At 49.9% G+C, this 14548-nt stretch overlaps 1 protein-coding gene across 1 annotated transcript; it reads right to left on the bottom strand.

The window, feature by feature from the left end:
- Window positions 1–11201: 11201 nt before the first annotated feature.
- Window positions 11202–13583, bottom strand: LOC142908036 (aerolysin-like protein). The gene has a single exon (XM_076058171.1). It carries the CDS (start codon window positions 13571–13573, stop codon window positions 12632–12634), a length of 942 nt encoding a protein of 313 aa, XP_075914286.1. The 5' UTR covers window positions 13574–13583; the 3' UTR covers window positions 11202–12631.
- Window positions 13584–14548: the final 965 nt, after the last annotated feature.

Here is a 14548-nt window from a genome sequence, read left to right as displayed (position 1 = left end):
TCATTAGTGCTGCTCGCGACTAACAGCACTTGCCCCAGCAATGAGATAAAGCTAAGACTAGGAGGGGAGGGATTGTTGTCTTTGTAACAGTGCTGGCCTCCACACGCGCTGCCTTCGCCACTACTCACCGCTGACAGACGGCACTTGCCCCAATGGGCCCGCTGAGGCTACACCGGCTGTAACCCCCCCTCCCCCCACTCCTCCTTTTGTCTTCGTCCGAAACCGTGCGCAGACCCTGGGCATGCCCCCGAAAAAGATGGTGGACGAAGCCCCAATCAGGACAATTTTATTTGGTGAGTCGAGGGGCTTGGGCAGGCTTGTGCAAGCGACGTAACCCATTCCATTTTGTTAGGTGGGGGTAGCAGTGAGGCTCTTTTGTGGCGGGGTGGGGCTGGGGAGGGCTCTGATTTCCCGGGGGTGGGGGGTGGGGTTTGGTTTGGGGCTCTCAGTAGCAGTCGTTAGGAAGCAAAGGTGGGTGGGTGAGTGAGTGGGTAGGTGAGTGGGTGGGTGAGTGGGTGGGTGAGTGGGTGGATGAGTGAGTGGTTGGGTAGGTGAGTAGGTAGGTAAGTGGGTGGTGGGTAGGTGAGTGGGTGGGTGGGTGCGTGGATGGGTAGGTGAGTGGGTGGGTAGATGAGTGAGGGGTGGGTGAGTGGGTATGAAGGTGTTTGAGTGGGTGAGTAAGTGGATAGGAAGGTGGGTAGTTAAGTGGATGAGGGGGTATTTGGGAGAAGTGGTGGTTGCCGACTCTACGTGCGTCTCTCTGTCCCTCTGCAGACTCTGAGGGACTCCCCTACAACCTGTCCAAGCAGCGGCCACCAGGAAGCCTCCCCCTGCACCGCGCACTGCAGGGCCACCACCCTCAGCTGGTCGACTTCGTCAGCCGAAGCCTGCAGTACGAACCAAACTCACCCCTCGCTCACCCCCACTCATCCCCACACCACTCACCCCCACTCACTGACCCCCACTCACCACCCCATACCAGTCAACACCTTATCACTGCCCACCTTACTACAGACCCAACTCAGACATTAGTGGTCACTCTGTGACCCTTATAAATCTCAACGTTCATTCTGCAAAGTCCCATCACAAGGGAAAAACACAAACAAATAGACACGAATTATTGTTATTACCCAGAATGTAAACGGCTGCACTCTGCACGGACCTAAAAACTCAATTACCCTGCAAAAGAATATCGAATAAACCGTACGGGTTGACAGCTCTGCCACCAATCCACACCACCTACTCACTACCCACCAATACTCCCTCCCACCTTCTCCATCTCTTCCACCCCCCCCCCCCCCGCCGCTGCATCTCCCCAGTCTCCCTCCACTTCCCAACTTGTCAAGTCATCTCACCATGCCCCTCTCACAACGTGTGCGTCTCGACCCCCACCCCTCCCTCACCGTACGTCTCCCAACAGATGGGATCCGAATCTCCGGATGACGCCTGAGCAGGCGCTGGCTCACAGTTAGCTCCAAACCACCACCATCACAAGCACCCGGGCCACCACCAGCAGGGCCACCCCCACAATTAGCGAGGCCACCCCCACCACTGCCACCATCCGGGCCACCACCACCACCATCAGGGGCACCACCACCACCCGGGCCACCACCAGCAGCTGGGCCACCCCCACCGCCAGCAAGACCACCCCCACCTCCAGCGTGACCACCCCTACCACCACCCGGGCCACCACCACCAGCTGGGTCACCCCCACCACCAGCGAGGCCACTCCCACCATCACCCGGGCCACCATCACCAGCTGGGCCACCCCCACCACCAGCGAGGCCACCACCACCACTGCCACCATCCGGGCCACCACCACCACCATCAGGGGCACCACCACCACCCAGGCCACCACCAGCAGCTGGGCCACCCCCACCGCCAGCAAGACCACCCCCACCTCCAGCGTGACCACTCCTACCACCACCCGGGCCACCACCACCAGCTGGGTTACCCCCACCACCAGCGAGGCCACTCCCACCATCACCCGGGCCACCATCACCAGCTGGGCCACCCCCACCACCAGCGAGGCCACCACCGCCACCATCCGGGCCACCACCATCACCCGGGCCACTACCACCAGCGAGGCCACTCCCACCACTGGCGAGGCCACCCCCACCGCCAGCGAGGCCACTCCCACCACCATCACTATCCGGGCCACCACCACCAGCTGGGCCACGACCAACATGAGCAGCAGCGTCGGCACCACTCCTGAGCAGGACTCTGCAGCTGCTGAGCCACGGTGAGCCTCTCTCTGTGTTCCTCGCCTGGTACATAGGAGGACGTGAGTTCGATCCTGATCTTAATGAGACGTTAACTACCTCACTTAGTATACAGGAGGTCATAGGCTCGATCCCGACCCGGATGAGATGTTAACTACCTCGCCTGGTACGCAGGAGGTCGTGAGTTTGATCCTGATCCTGATGAGATGTTAACTACCTCGCCTGGTATACAGGAGGTCGTAGGCTCGATCCCGACCCTGATGAGATGTTAACTACCTCGCCTGGTTCGCAGGACGTCGTGAGTTTGATCCTGATCTTGACGAGATGTTAAATACCTCGCCTGGCATACATGAGGTTGTGGGCTCGATCCCGCTGCTGCTGTATATTTGCAGTCTGCGTTTGTCTCCCCGTGGTGGTCACCACGTGGATTCTTCTCAGGGTCCTCCAGATTTTCCCCTCCACGTTGAGATTCGGCGTCACACACTTCGAGTATTTGACTGCCGCTATGAATGTCCCCGCGATGAAGATGATGTTGTCAGCCCTCTTTATTCGGCTATCAGCTGAGATTGCCATGTCGCTTCTGGTCTACGTTGGACTATAGGTATCTGTGGTTCTATGGGTCTCTGTGATTATGGATCTCTGTGGGTCTATGGGTCTCTGCGGGTCTATGGGTCTCTGCGGGTCTATGGGTCTCTGGGGTCTGTATGGGTCTCTATGACTATGGGTCTCTTTGGGTCTGATGATGACGATGACGATGATGACAATGATGACGATGAGGATGAGGATGACGATGATGATGATGACGATGAGGATGACGATCATGTTGACGATGATGATGACGATGATGGCGATAACGATGTTGATGATGATGATGTACTGCTGTGGTGATGCTGCCTCTCTCTTCATAGAGCGGAGCCGGAGGAGAAGCTCCCATCGCCATCGTCACCGCTCACCCAGATATTTGGAGAGAGGATGGAGGTGGTGGAGGTGGTGGAGACCCAGGAGGAGGATGATGACAACGAGGAGGAGGAGGATAAAGAGAAGGAGGATGGAGAGGAGAAGGAGGAAGATGAGGAGGAGAGGGAGCGAGGGTCCTAGCGCGTGTGGGCAGGGCGCTCCGCTCACTCCGCTCGCTGCTCAGCCGCCTGCTGCTCTGTGGTGGGCGGCCCACGGCAGAGTTGCGGAGTGGACCCCAATCACCACCCACACTCACCACTCACACTCACCACCCACACTCACCACTCACATTCACCACCCACACTCACCACTCACATTCACCACCCACATTCACCACCCCACAATCATCAACCACACTCACCACTCACATTCACCACCCACACTCACCATCCACACTCGCCACCCCACACTCACCACCCATACTCACCACCCACAATCACCACCCACACTCACCACACTCACCACCCACACTCACCACCCACACTCACCACACTCACCACTCACCACCCACACTCACCACACTCACCACACCACACTCACCACCTACACTCACCATCCACACTCACCACACAATGGACTAGAGCCTGCCTAGCCACGTGCGTGTGTGAAGAGTTAGGATAGAGATACAAAATAGTTTATAATGTAATAATGTGTACATATTCTTTGGTTCTTTCGGTAAAGTCACGTAGAATGAGAATAAAAAAATAAATTGATAAAATAAAATAACACAGAATATTATTGTGTTATTTTATTTTATCAATTTATTATTTTATTCTCATTCTACGTGACTTTACCGAAATAACCAAAGAAGATGAATCCTTGCAGTCACGAAAGCTTTAAATCGAAATTTAATGTGTACATATATATCTAGACCATTGTTTGTTTATCGATTGTTGTTGTTGTTAATAAATAAGCGGACTCAACAGAACGTTCCAGTTGTGTTTGTTGTGGCGAGTTGCGGCTGCCTGGGGTCTCAGGTGACTTGGATCCAGATGTTGACTACCTCGCCTGGTACACAGGAGGTCGTGGGTTCAATTCCGACCCTAATGAGATATTAACTCCCTCACCTGGTTACGCAGGTTGTGGGATAGATCCCGGACCCTGATGAGATGTTAACTACCTCTCCTGGTTACGCAGGAGGTGGTGGGTTCGATCCCGACCCTGGTGAGATGTTGACTACCTCGCCTGGTATACAGGAGGTCGTGGGTTTCTGTACCGACCCTGACGATTCCTGCTGCTTTATATTTGGAATCTACGTCTCTCTCTCTCATCATCACAGTGGCTTGGAAATGTTAATTACCTCGCCTAGTGTACAGGAGGTCGTGGGTTCAATTCCGACCCTGATGAGATGTTAACTACCTCGCCTGGTACGCAGGAGATCGTGGGTTCAATTCCGACCCTGATGAGATGCTAACTACCTCGCCTGGTTACACAGGTGGCGGGTTCGATCCCGACCCTGATGAGATTTAACTACCTCGCCTGGTACGCAATAGATCGTGGGTTCCATCCCGACCCTGAAGATGCCTGCTGCTGCTTTGTATTTGGAGTCTGCGCAGCTCCGTGTCTCATCAGCAGAAGTAAGAGACAGGCTTTGCTTGAACCAATGGTGGTGAACTGCCCAGATGTTTGTAGTCAGATGCACCTAGCCTGGTACAGCAGTGAACCCATGGCACCTGCTGGGTCTGCCCGTGAGCTCCTACTCCACCTAGCCTGGCATGGCAGTCAACCCATGGCACCTGCTGGGTCTGTCCCGTGACCTCCAATTGCACCTAGCCTGGCACAGCAGTCAACCCATTGCACCTGTTGGGTCTGTCCCGTGACCTCTGGCACCTAGCCTGGCACAGCAGTCAACCCATGGCACCTGCTGGGTCTGTCCCGTGGCCTCCTCCTGCACCTAGCCTGGCACAGCAGTCAACCCATGGCACCTGCTGGGTCTGTTCCGTAACCTCCTCCTTCATCTAGCCTGGCACAGCAGTCAACCCATGGCACCTGCTGGGTCTATCCCGTGACCTCCTCCTGCACCTAGCATGGCAAAGCAGTCAACTAATGGCACCTGCTAGGTCTGTCCCGTGATCTCCCCCTGCACCTAGCCTGGCACAGCAGTCAACCCATGGCACCTGCTGGGTCTGTACCGTGACCTCCTCTTCCACTTAGCCTGGCACGGCAGTCAACCCATAGCACCTGCAGGGTCTGTCCCGTGACCTCCTCCTCCACCTAGCCTGGCACAGCAGTCAACCCATGTCACCTGCTGGGTCTGTCCCATGACCTCCTCTTTCACCTAGCCTGGCACAGCAGTCAACCCATGGCACCTGCTGGGTCTGTCCCGTGACCTCCCCCTGCACCTAGCCTGGCACAGCAGTCAACCGATGGCACCTGCTGGGTCTGTTCCGTGACCTCCTCCTGCACCTAGCCTGGCACAGCAGTCAACCCATGGCACCTGCTGGGTCTGTCCTGTGGCCTCCTCCTGCACCTAGCCTGGCACAGCAGTACAAGCAATAGCACCTGCTGGGTCTGTCCCGTGACCTTCTCCTGCACCTAGCCTGGCACAGCAGTCAACCCATGGCACCTGCTGGGTCTGTCCCGTGACCTCTTCCTGTACCTAGCCTGGCACAGCAATCAACCAATGGCACCTGCTGAGTCTGTCCCTTGACCCCCTCCTGCAACGAGCCTGGCACAGCAGTCAACCAATGGCACCTGCTGGGTCTGTCCCGTCACCTCCTCCTGCACCTAGCCTGGCACAGCAGTCAACCCATAGCACCTGCTGGATCTGTCCCGTGACCTGCCAGCAGCGACCCTTCGACACTTCACATGGCCTCATAAGTGCCGTGGTGACGTCACAAGGCGGATGGGACACGTGTCTGAGTTACAATTAATGAGTTCTGCACGGGTCGTCATTAACAAAGCTTACCTAACCTATCCACACTACAAATTGCAATCATCTTTACTGGCTACTCCTATAGGCTTCTATAGGTTTTACATCAAACCTTCCACCACATTTCCTACACGACATAACCATCTTCTTATCCACACTACAAATTACAATCACCTTCACTGGCTATTCCCATAGTCTCCATTACCTGTCCCCACATTCCCCAATTTGCTTAATAAACCACGCTTATCCGCACTATGCATTAAAATCTCCCTCGCCGGCCAATCAAATAGAGCTCCCATAGGCTATCACGTTTCCTGCCCTCCACATTCCCTACATGACATAAGCTTCTCTACCTATCCGCACTACAATTGCCTTCGCCGGCAAACTCCCATAGAGCTCCCATCGTCTCCTATGTTAAGCTACCACCACATTCCCCAGTTTTCGCTTAAGAAACCACGCTTATCCATAGAGACACACAGAGACCCATAGTTCAGTTCAGTTCATGTATTAGGTATAGCCCTGTGAGCCATTCAGCTCTTGAATCGGGTGCAACCGCAACAAACTAGAAAAAGAACAAGAAACATCTTAAAGTGACTACGTGCAACAGAAAAAAATCCAGGAAAAAACAGCAAAGTCTTCCAGAAAAAGCACCGCATATCAACGCTGTGTGCAAAAAATCCCATTGGGATGCTTGTCAAACAATACCAACCATAAGACAATTTCAATTACAGTTACCAGTCTAACTCTGTGTACTTCAACAAACAAATATGGCTAAACCAGAACCTTTTCGAAATCACTAAAATAAAGCTATAAAAACAATGTAACAGTGATCACAGGAACTATGATTACAATTTAACAATAAACAATATACGTGACATGCACGACCAATTCTAAATTTGAAGCTTTCGTGACTGCATGGATCCATACTCTTTGGTTCTATTGGGTAAAGTCACGTAGGTAAAAAATAAAACAACTATAATCACGACGTTTCGGCCACAACACAAGCGGCCTTCATCAGGTGAAGGGACCGTGCCGTCATGAGGACAGCATTGGAGTGAAAACAGCCAAGCCCAGGTCGCGTCCTTTAAGCTCTAAAATCTAGAATCCACAAACTTACCTCACACAGAGACCCACAAACTAACTTCACACAGAGACCCACACACTGAGACCCACACACTCACCACACACAGACAAACATTGAGACCCACAAACTCACAACACAGAGACCCACAGCCTCACCTCACACAGAGACCCACAGACTCACCACACACAGACACCCACACTCACCTCACAGACACCCACACACTCACCACACACAGACACACACAGATTCACCACACAGACAAACACAGAGACCCACAGACTCACCTCACACACAGACACACAAAGACCCACAGACTCACCTCACACAGAGACTCACAGACGCACCACACACAGACACCCACACTCAAACCACACAGACACCCACAGACTCACCTCACACAGAGACCCACAGGGCCACAGACTCACCACACACAGACACGCACACTCACCTCACAGATACCCACAGACTCACCTCACACAGACACCCACACTCAAACCACACAGACACCCACAGACTCACCTCACACAGAGGCAAAGAGACTCACCACACAGACACACAAAGAGACTCACAGACTCACCACACACAAACACCCACACTCAAACCATACAGAGACCCACAGACTCACCACATAGATACCCACACACACACCACACTGAGACCCACACACTCACCACACACAGGCACACAAACTTACCACACACAGACCGACACATAGACCCACAGACTAACCTCACACAGACACACACAAAGACCCACACACTCACCGCACAGAGACCCACAGAATCACCACATAGATACCCACACACACACTACACTGAGACCCACACACTCACCACACACAGGCACACAAACTTACCACACACAGACCGACACATAGACCCACAGACTAACCTTACACAGACACACACAGAGACCCACACACTCACCACACAGCGAACCCACAGACTCATCACTTAGAGACCCGCAGACTCTCCACACAAAGACCCACAAACTCACCTCCCACAGAGACCCACAGACTCACTACACAGAGACCCCCAAACTCACCACACAGAGACCCACAAACTCACCACACAGGGGCCCACAAACTCACTTCACACAGAGTCCCACATACTACCACACCGCTGTCATCGCACCAACACCACAGTGTGTCACTTGACACCGTCAAACTACTACCACTACCACACCGCTGTTATTGCACCAGCACCACGGCGTGTCTTCCACTACCACACCGCTGGTCATCTCACTACGACACGTTAATTTCTAAATGTATGCACACGTATACAGTAAAACCTTGGATAGCGAGCATAATCTGTTCCGGAAACGTGTTTGTAATCCAAAGCACTCGTATATCAAGGCACTCGTATATCAGTTGTGATCACGTGACGCTCGTTAGACAAAGCGTATACGTACTACTCGTATTGCAAGACCTCGCTCGTTTATCAAATTAACATTTATTTAAAAATTTTGCTAGTCTTGCAAAACACTCGCAGACCAAGACCAAGTTTCTCGCAATTCAAGGTTTTACTGTATTTATATTTTTATACGTAAAATGTTCAACTTTTTTTTACGTGCTTATATAAGTACTTGTGGTAAGTACCCGGCGTTACCCGGGCGACAAAGGCAGACACACACATGGACTTACACACAAACATCGACCCACACACATAGAAAACATCGACTTAGATGCACACACACACGCATGGTTAAACCCAGGATGGATCGTGAGCAGGCCAGCCTAAATGTTTCTAACCGGCGAAAATGTTCCATTAAGGGGGTGCACGTGTCGCAAGCGTAGAGAAGGGAGGGAATTACCGTGGCCGGGAAGACCTGGAGCTTCATGCTGAGCGAGAGACCAGGTAGCTTCCACACATCATAACTCAGCCGATGAAAAGATAATGGCGCTCGACTGATTTGGAGTGAGACCTCTGCTGCTAAACCGGAGCCGGTCATGAGTACACTGGGCAGGTATGGGAATCTCTGCAATCTCTGCACAACTGCCGCGTCACCAATTGTGAGTTGTGGCGGTGGATTGTCCGATGGTACAAAATACCCAGGCAGGTGCTTAGCTTTGGTAGGGCTGATGGTAAGACCCCACCTCTTAGTGGCACGCTCCAGGTTCAGCAGCAGCGCCTCCAACTCCTCCTTTGAGTGAGTAGCAATCACCAGAGCATCGGCATACATAACATGGTTGAGAAATAGGGAGCCATCCCTTGACCACACCCGGGCATCGATCAGCCTCCCATTGTATCTGTATCATATGGTAATTCCTCCGGTACAGCCATTGAAGGCTTCACCAACTACGTGGTCAAAAGATATGTTAAATAATGTGGGAGCCAGAGGACATCCCAGTCACACCCCAAGGTGTAGAGGGAATGGCTGTGACTGACGGCCTGTAGTTTGAAGCGGGGCTGCTCACCATCATAACGGTCCTTAAGGATCGTGAGCAAAGGGGGAGGGACTCTGAAAGCATGAAGAACACCAAAGGCCTGGCCTACTGATAGTATCATAGGCCTTGACCAGGTCAATAAAACAGACACATAGACTCACGCGCACACATGGTCCTACAGACATGCAAAGAAATGGACTCACACTAACTCACATGGAGCCACACACACAAAGCGACTATCAAACACGCCTATGGACGTACACACACACACATATGGAGTCACACACGCATAGACATGCACTTTAGATACGCACACATGGAGTTACACACGCATATATCGACGTACACACATACAAAAAAGACAAACAAAGATCCCCCATATAGCCTTAACAGAATGTAGGGGCAAGTGCTGTTAGCGAGCACCTATGAAGGCCGGAACGGTACACGAGGGGGTGGGTGGCCAGCACCACGCCCGACCGCCTTTGTCTCCCTAGTGGCGATGTTTACACACCGCACCAGGTACTCATTTTGAGGCTGAGTCGACCTAGGGGAGGCCCGGGACCGGTTCAGATAATCGTCACTGGTGTTGGCCGTGAGCGGGAATCGAACCCGGGTCGCCAGGTTCATACCGCAGCGCACTAACCGCTACACTATCGCTCCCCAACCACACATACAGCAACTCACACGCACACATCGACTTACACACGGACATACGTGGACTCAAACACACATTGACGTAAAGTACACATATGTACTTACACGCATATCGACTAAGACACACACACGCATTGACTTACACACACACATCGAGTGACACACACACACACATGTATGGATTTACACACACATGTGGACTACAACACACATATGGACTGACAACACACATACACAGCGACGTACACACACACACATCGACTGACAAACATAGACACACAAACGCACATTAACTTACACACTCAGATGGAGCCATGCACACACATCGACTAGCACACAAAAATGGACTAACACACACAGAGAGTGACTGTTACGCACACAAATGAACTGACACGCACACTTGGACTGACACACACAAACACTTCGACATACACACACATATCGGGTGTTGTCCGTTCGAAAAAGACAGACACACACATGGACTTAAACACACGTATGGACCTAGACGCACACAAATGGACTCAAACACACACACACAACTCGACTCAAACACAAACACATTGACTTACATACACACATATGAACTTACACACACATATGGACTAACACACACATGGACTAACACACACACACATTTGGAGGTTTGATTGATGAGCTGGCACTGCTAAGGTTCTGGATTCGAAATTAGGTCAGCACTCAGACCTCTGAGCGATGTGGCCATATCTCTCTTGCGAGAATCGAGAATATAGGTTTATCATGCGCGATTGAAATTATATCTAAAAACCAAGATCTCACTTCTGCCACGCGTTATCTGCACACATACTAGCTTACGTTTTGATAACTGTGATGGAAGGGGTTATCTTCGTGCAGTCATTCGTGACCGGGTTGAGACCATCAACTCACCACACTTGACTGTGCAGTTTCATTACAGGCGAATGCCTGGATTCGAACAAAGGTTTTCAGTGATGCTGGCTCAAAGGGGTTGTGGATGTGATGATGATGACACTGAATGCAAACACAATCCAATGAATTTTTAAAGATATTTTATTTTGCATCACAAGCCCAAAGCATTGCATAACATGCAACTGACTAGTTGCATGCAATTCCCTATAATTAAAGAGCATGCAATTGTAGTCTAAATACATTAATCCAGATGGTGGTGAGATTAATTCCTGATAGTACTACTCTTGTAGTACTATCAGGAAATGATAGTACTACAAGAGAAGTTCTTTAATTTTCTGGTGTCACCTTTGGAGAAATTGTTGGTGATTCGAGGCCAGTTATCATTATTTGTATTTTCATTGTAGTGTGAAATGGAAAACAAATATGAGCGTTTCTGAAAATAGGTGTCCCAACACAAATGAAGATTGGTTGATTGTTTGAGGAATCTTTATCTTTCCGTCATCGTTTTGTTGGTATCATTCACACGTGGATGTCTTCTCTCTATAATTTTAGTAGAAATGTTGGTCAAGTCCATCGATTATTCTGTTCGTGGCAGCATGCAGAAACTGTATTGTCAAGATATATGTTTGTATGATTTTGCCGTGGAGAATGTCCTTAGCTGTGTGCTTCGTGTGGGTTTTCACTCTTAACCTTCTCATTTCTGAAGCCCATAAAGCTTCACCTCTTTTACCTCCTTCCAGTCATTTATGTCGGTCATCCAACTTGTACTTTGATGTTTCGAACCCCTCCAGATTTGCACTCTACCGATCAGCGTTTCCTATGCCAGTGTGTATTGTCTTGTACATTGCCCAAACCACTGCAGGAAGTTTATTTCCATTTGCTTTTGCTAGTTGGGGCTCATTCTCACGTAAGTAAATGGCAAAAGTGACGTTTAAAATGATTTCTTATCTGTGAAATGATAGATTGTAAAATCAAATATTATGAAGATACCCTCTGCTGTGTTGGTTTGATCTGGAACTGTTTTTGTTGTCGTTTTGTTGCTTGCCCAAGTTTGCATTTAGTGTTGAAAAGCAACAGGAATGTACTTATGCTATTTGTACTTATATACTTTATTCTTATTTCTTTATATAAGTTTTAGCTACTGGCTTACCATTAATCTACTTTTCCTCCTATTGTGTTGTGTATTGTTTGTTGTTGTAACTTGCTGACTGGCCCCTACTGGACATCTGTAAAAAAGAGATTAATTTATCGTCGGATTCCTCCGGGATAAAGACAGATTATGATAATTCCATTGTGATTTCTGAGCGAACAGACTCAATTATGTACGGTATGTGCGAGAAATAATCGTTGAAATAACTGCATCTCCGTGTTAATTATTTTTTCACCGATTCAAAGGTTCCTTAATTGCACCAACTGAACTCTCCCAAATGGCATATGTATTGCATCATATTTTATACCGCAGGGTTCAATAAACTATTAAATAAAGATAGGCAGCGTTGACTGCAGCATGCAGCTAGTAAAGCGCAGCACGTGCGTGCTTTTCCGATGCCGTTTCACTTTTCGTTTGTTACTACAGTCGCCTTGGTGTAGGCGAGGCCCTTGTAGACACCCTCCATTGGGATGTCGTAGGTGGCGCCGTTCAATAAGGAGATGCGCACCGTACCCTTGTACGGGAGGTCGATTTCCGCGCGACCGATATTGATGTCGATCGAAGTGGTCTTGCGTGGAGGAACCGTGACGTCGAATGAGAGGAGCTCGGTTTTCGATTCTGAATTCTCCACGGCGTGCGTACTCTCGGTGCTAACGGTAAAACTAAACCCATATTCAACCTCCACGACATCCGGAACGCCGGCTGAGACGCTGATGCTCACGGTTGCCTCCAGCTTGTTTGTGATCGACCAGGAGGAGGTTTTGGTGACGGTCTTCGAGGTTTCAATTTTATAGGTTTGGGGGACAGAACCAGTATTCTTGTAACTGAGTGATTTGATCTCTTCCATCTGGACTTTTGGAAGCTCCCTGTGCAGTGTAGGGTATGTCACGTTGATCAATGCTGAACTTTTAACCGAATTGATGAAGAGGAAGCCCATGCTGTCGATGTCTGAACCGCCTTTGCCCATAATTCCAAGGCAGATTCCAGAGCGGATGTCGACTGGGTACTCGGTCTTTAGGCCCCAGTCTGTCATCTTCACGAAGAATTCCCTGCCTTTGGTTGTCCTGAACTTGAAGGCGCCCAGGCGTGAGCCAGCCCCATTCCCCCACAGTGAGAGGGACGAAAACAGCTCCCCGGGCTGGAACACAAACTCTTTGTGAGATCCCGAGGGACTGCCGTACTGTGCAGTCCTTCCGTCCGTCAGCCAGGCCTTCACGCACTTGATCTGCCACCCTCCAACCCACACCCAGATTTTTTCCAGCGTTGCTCCATTTTTCCTCCCATCAAAACTGAAGGCTGTTCCTCCTTGTCCTCCACAGGTGTGTAAGGCCAATGCATAAGGCATTTTCTCCTCTCTTCCTGCACATTACAAAATACAGATTTGTTTAAATTATGAAAGGTGTGATATTCACAGTTTGACTTTCAAAACCACATTTTATTGACACATTTGTAATAGTTATGCACTTCTAAATTTGCATGTCGACTCAGATGTTAACGATAATTCAATAACAAATATCACTATTGCGAAAAAACGGTGAAAAAGCAGTACATCATCATGTTGGGAAATTCTAAAAAAACACACATTGGATCAGATTATTAACTCGTAATGGCTAACTTACAGCTAAAGACAATGAAAGAAGAGCAGACAGTGACAAGGTTAGATAATTTACAAGAATAACTGTTTGAGGTTAAGAGAGCCTTGTCTGCAAGAGAAATACAGCTTCTCTGAAATAAAAGTTGACACAACACAGTACAGCAAATCCTTCCCTCGAGGTTTACTGTTTTGGGCCAAATTTATTGAGGTACTGTTCGCCGATTGTGCCCCTGTGGCTCGACCATTCGCAGTTGATCTAGAGATTCCTGTATGCATGGTAAATTTACTGCTCGCGATTATGCTGCCATGAAAGTACACAATGCGCCATCTTGTCCCCATCTCATTGCCCAAGTGGCCCATCGTGGTATCCCAGGCCACGTGGTGTTCCTAGATTCCAGTGGATAGACAGTGAGGTTCAGCCGCTCACGATTTTAACTTCCTGCAGTGAACAGTACTGTACACGGTTACCTATATAATACATCTACGAATAGCCCCTCCTGTATTCAAAAAGCTTTCTTTAAGATGTTTGATTCAAGCATAGCCTCATCCATATGGAATCACAAATTAGCGCAAATAGATTTTCATTCCCTTACGTTACTTAAGAGACATCGGGGCCTGACCCTTTTCAGATTTCCTAAAATAGAACAAAGCAATCGCTTTCAGAACTTTATTCAATAGAGCAACAAGAAAAAGTATAGGACATGGAAAAACTGGGAGAAGGCTCGG

Source organism: Petromyzon marinus (assembly GCF_048934315.1).
Source record: "Petromyzon marinus isolate PM22_M1 ecotype Great Lakes invasive population chromosome 68 unlocalized genomic scaffold, UKy_Petmar_22M1.pri1.0 chr68_unloc.1, whole genome shotgun sequence".
NCBI classification, from domain to species: Eukaryota; Metazoa; Chordata; class Hyperoartia; order Petromyzontiformes; family Petromyzontidae; genus Petromyzon; species Petromyzon marinus.
The sequence above is the reverse complement of the archived record's forward strand: the minus strand, read 5'-3'. Positions and strand labels throughout refer to the sequence as shown.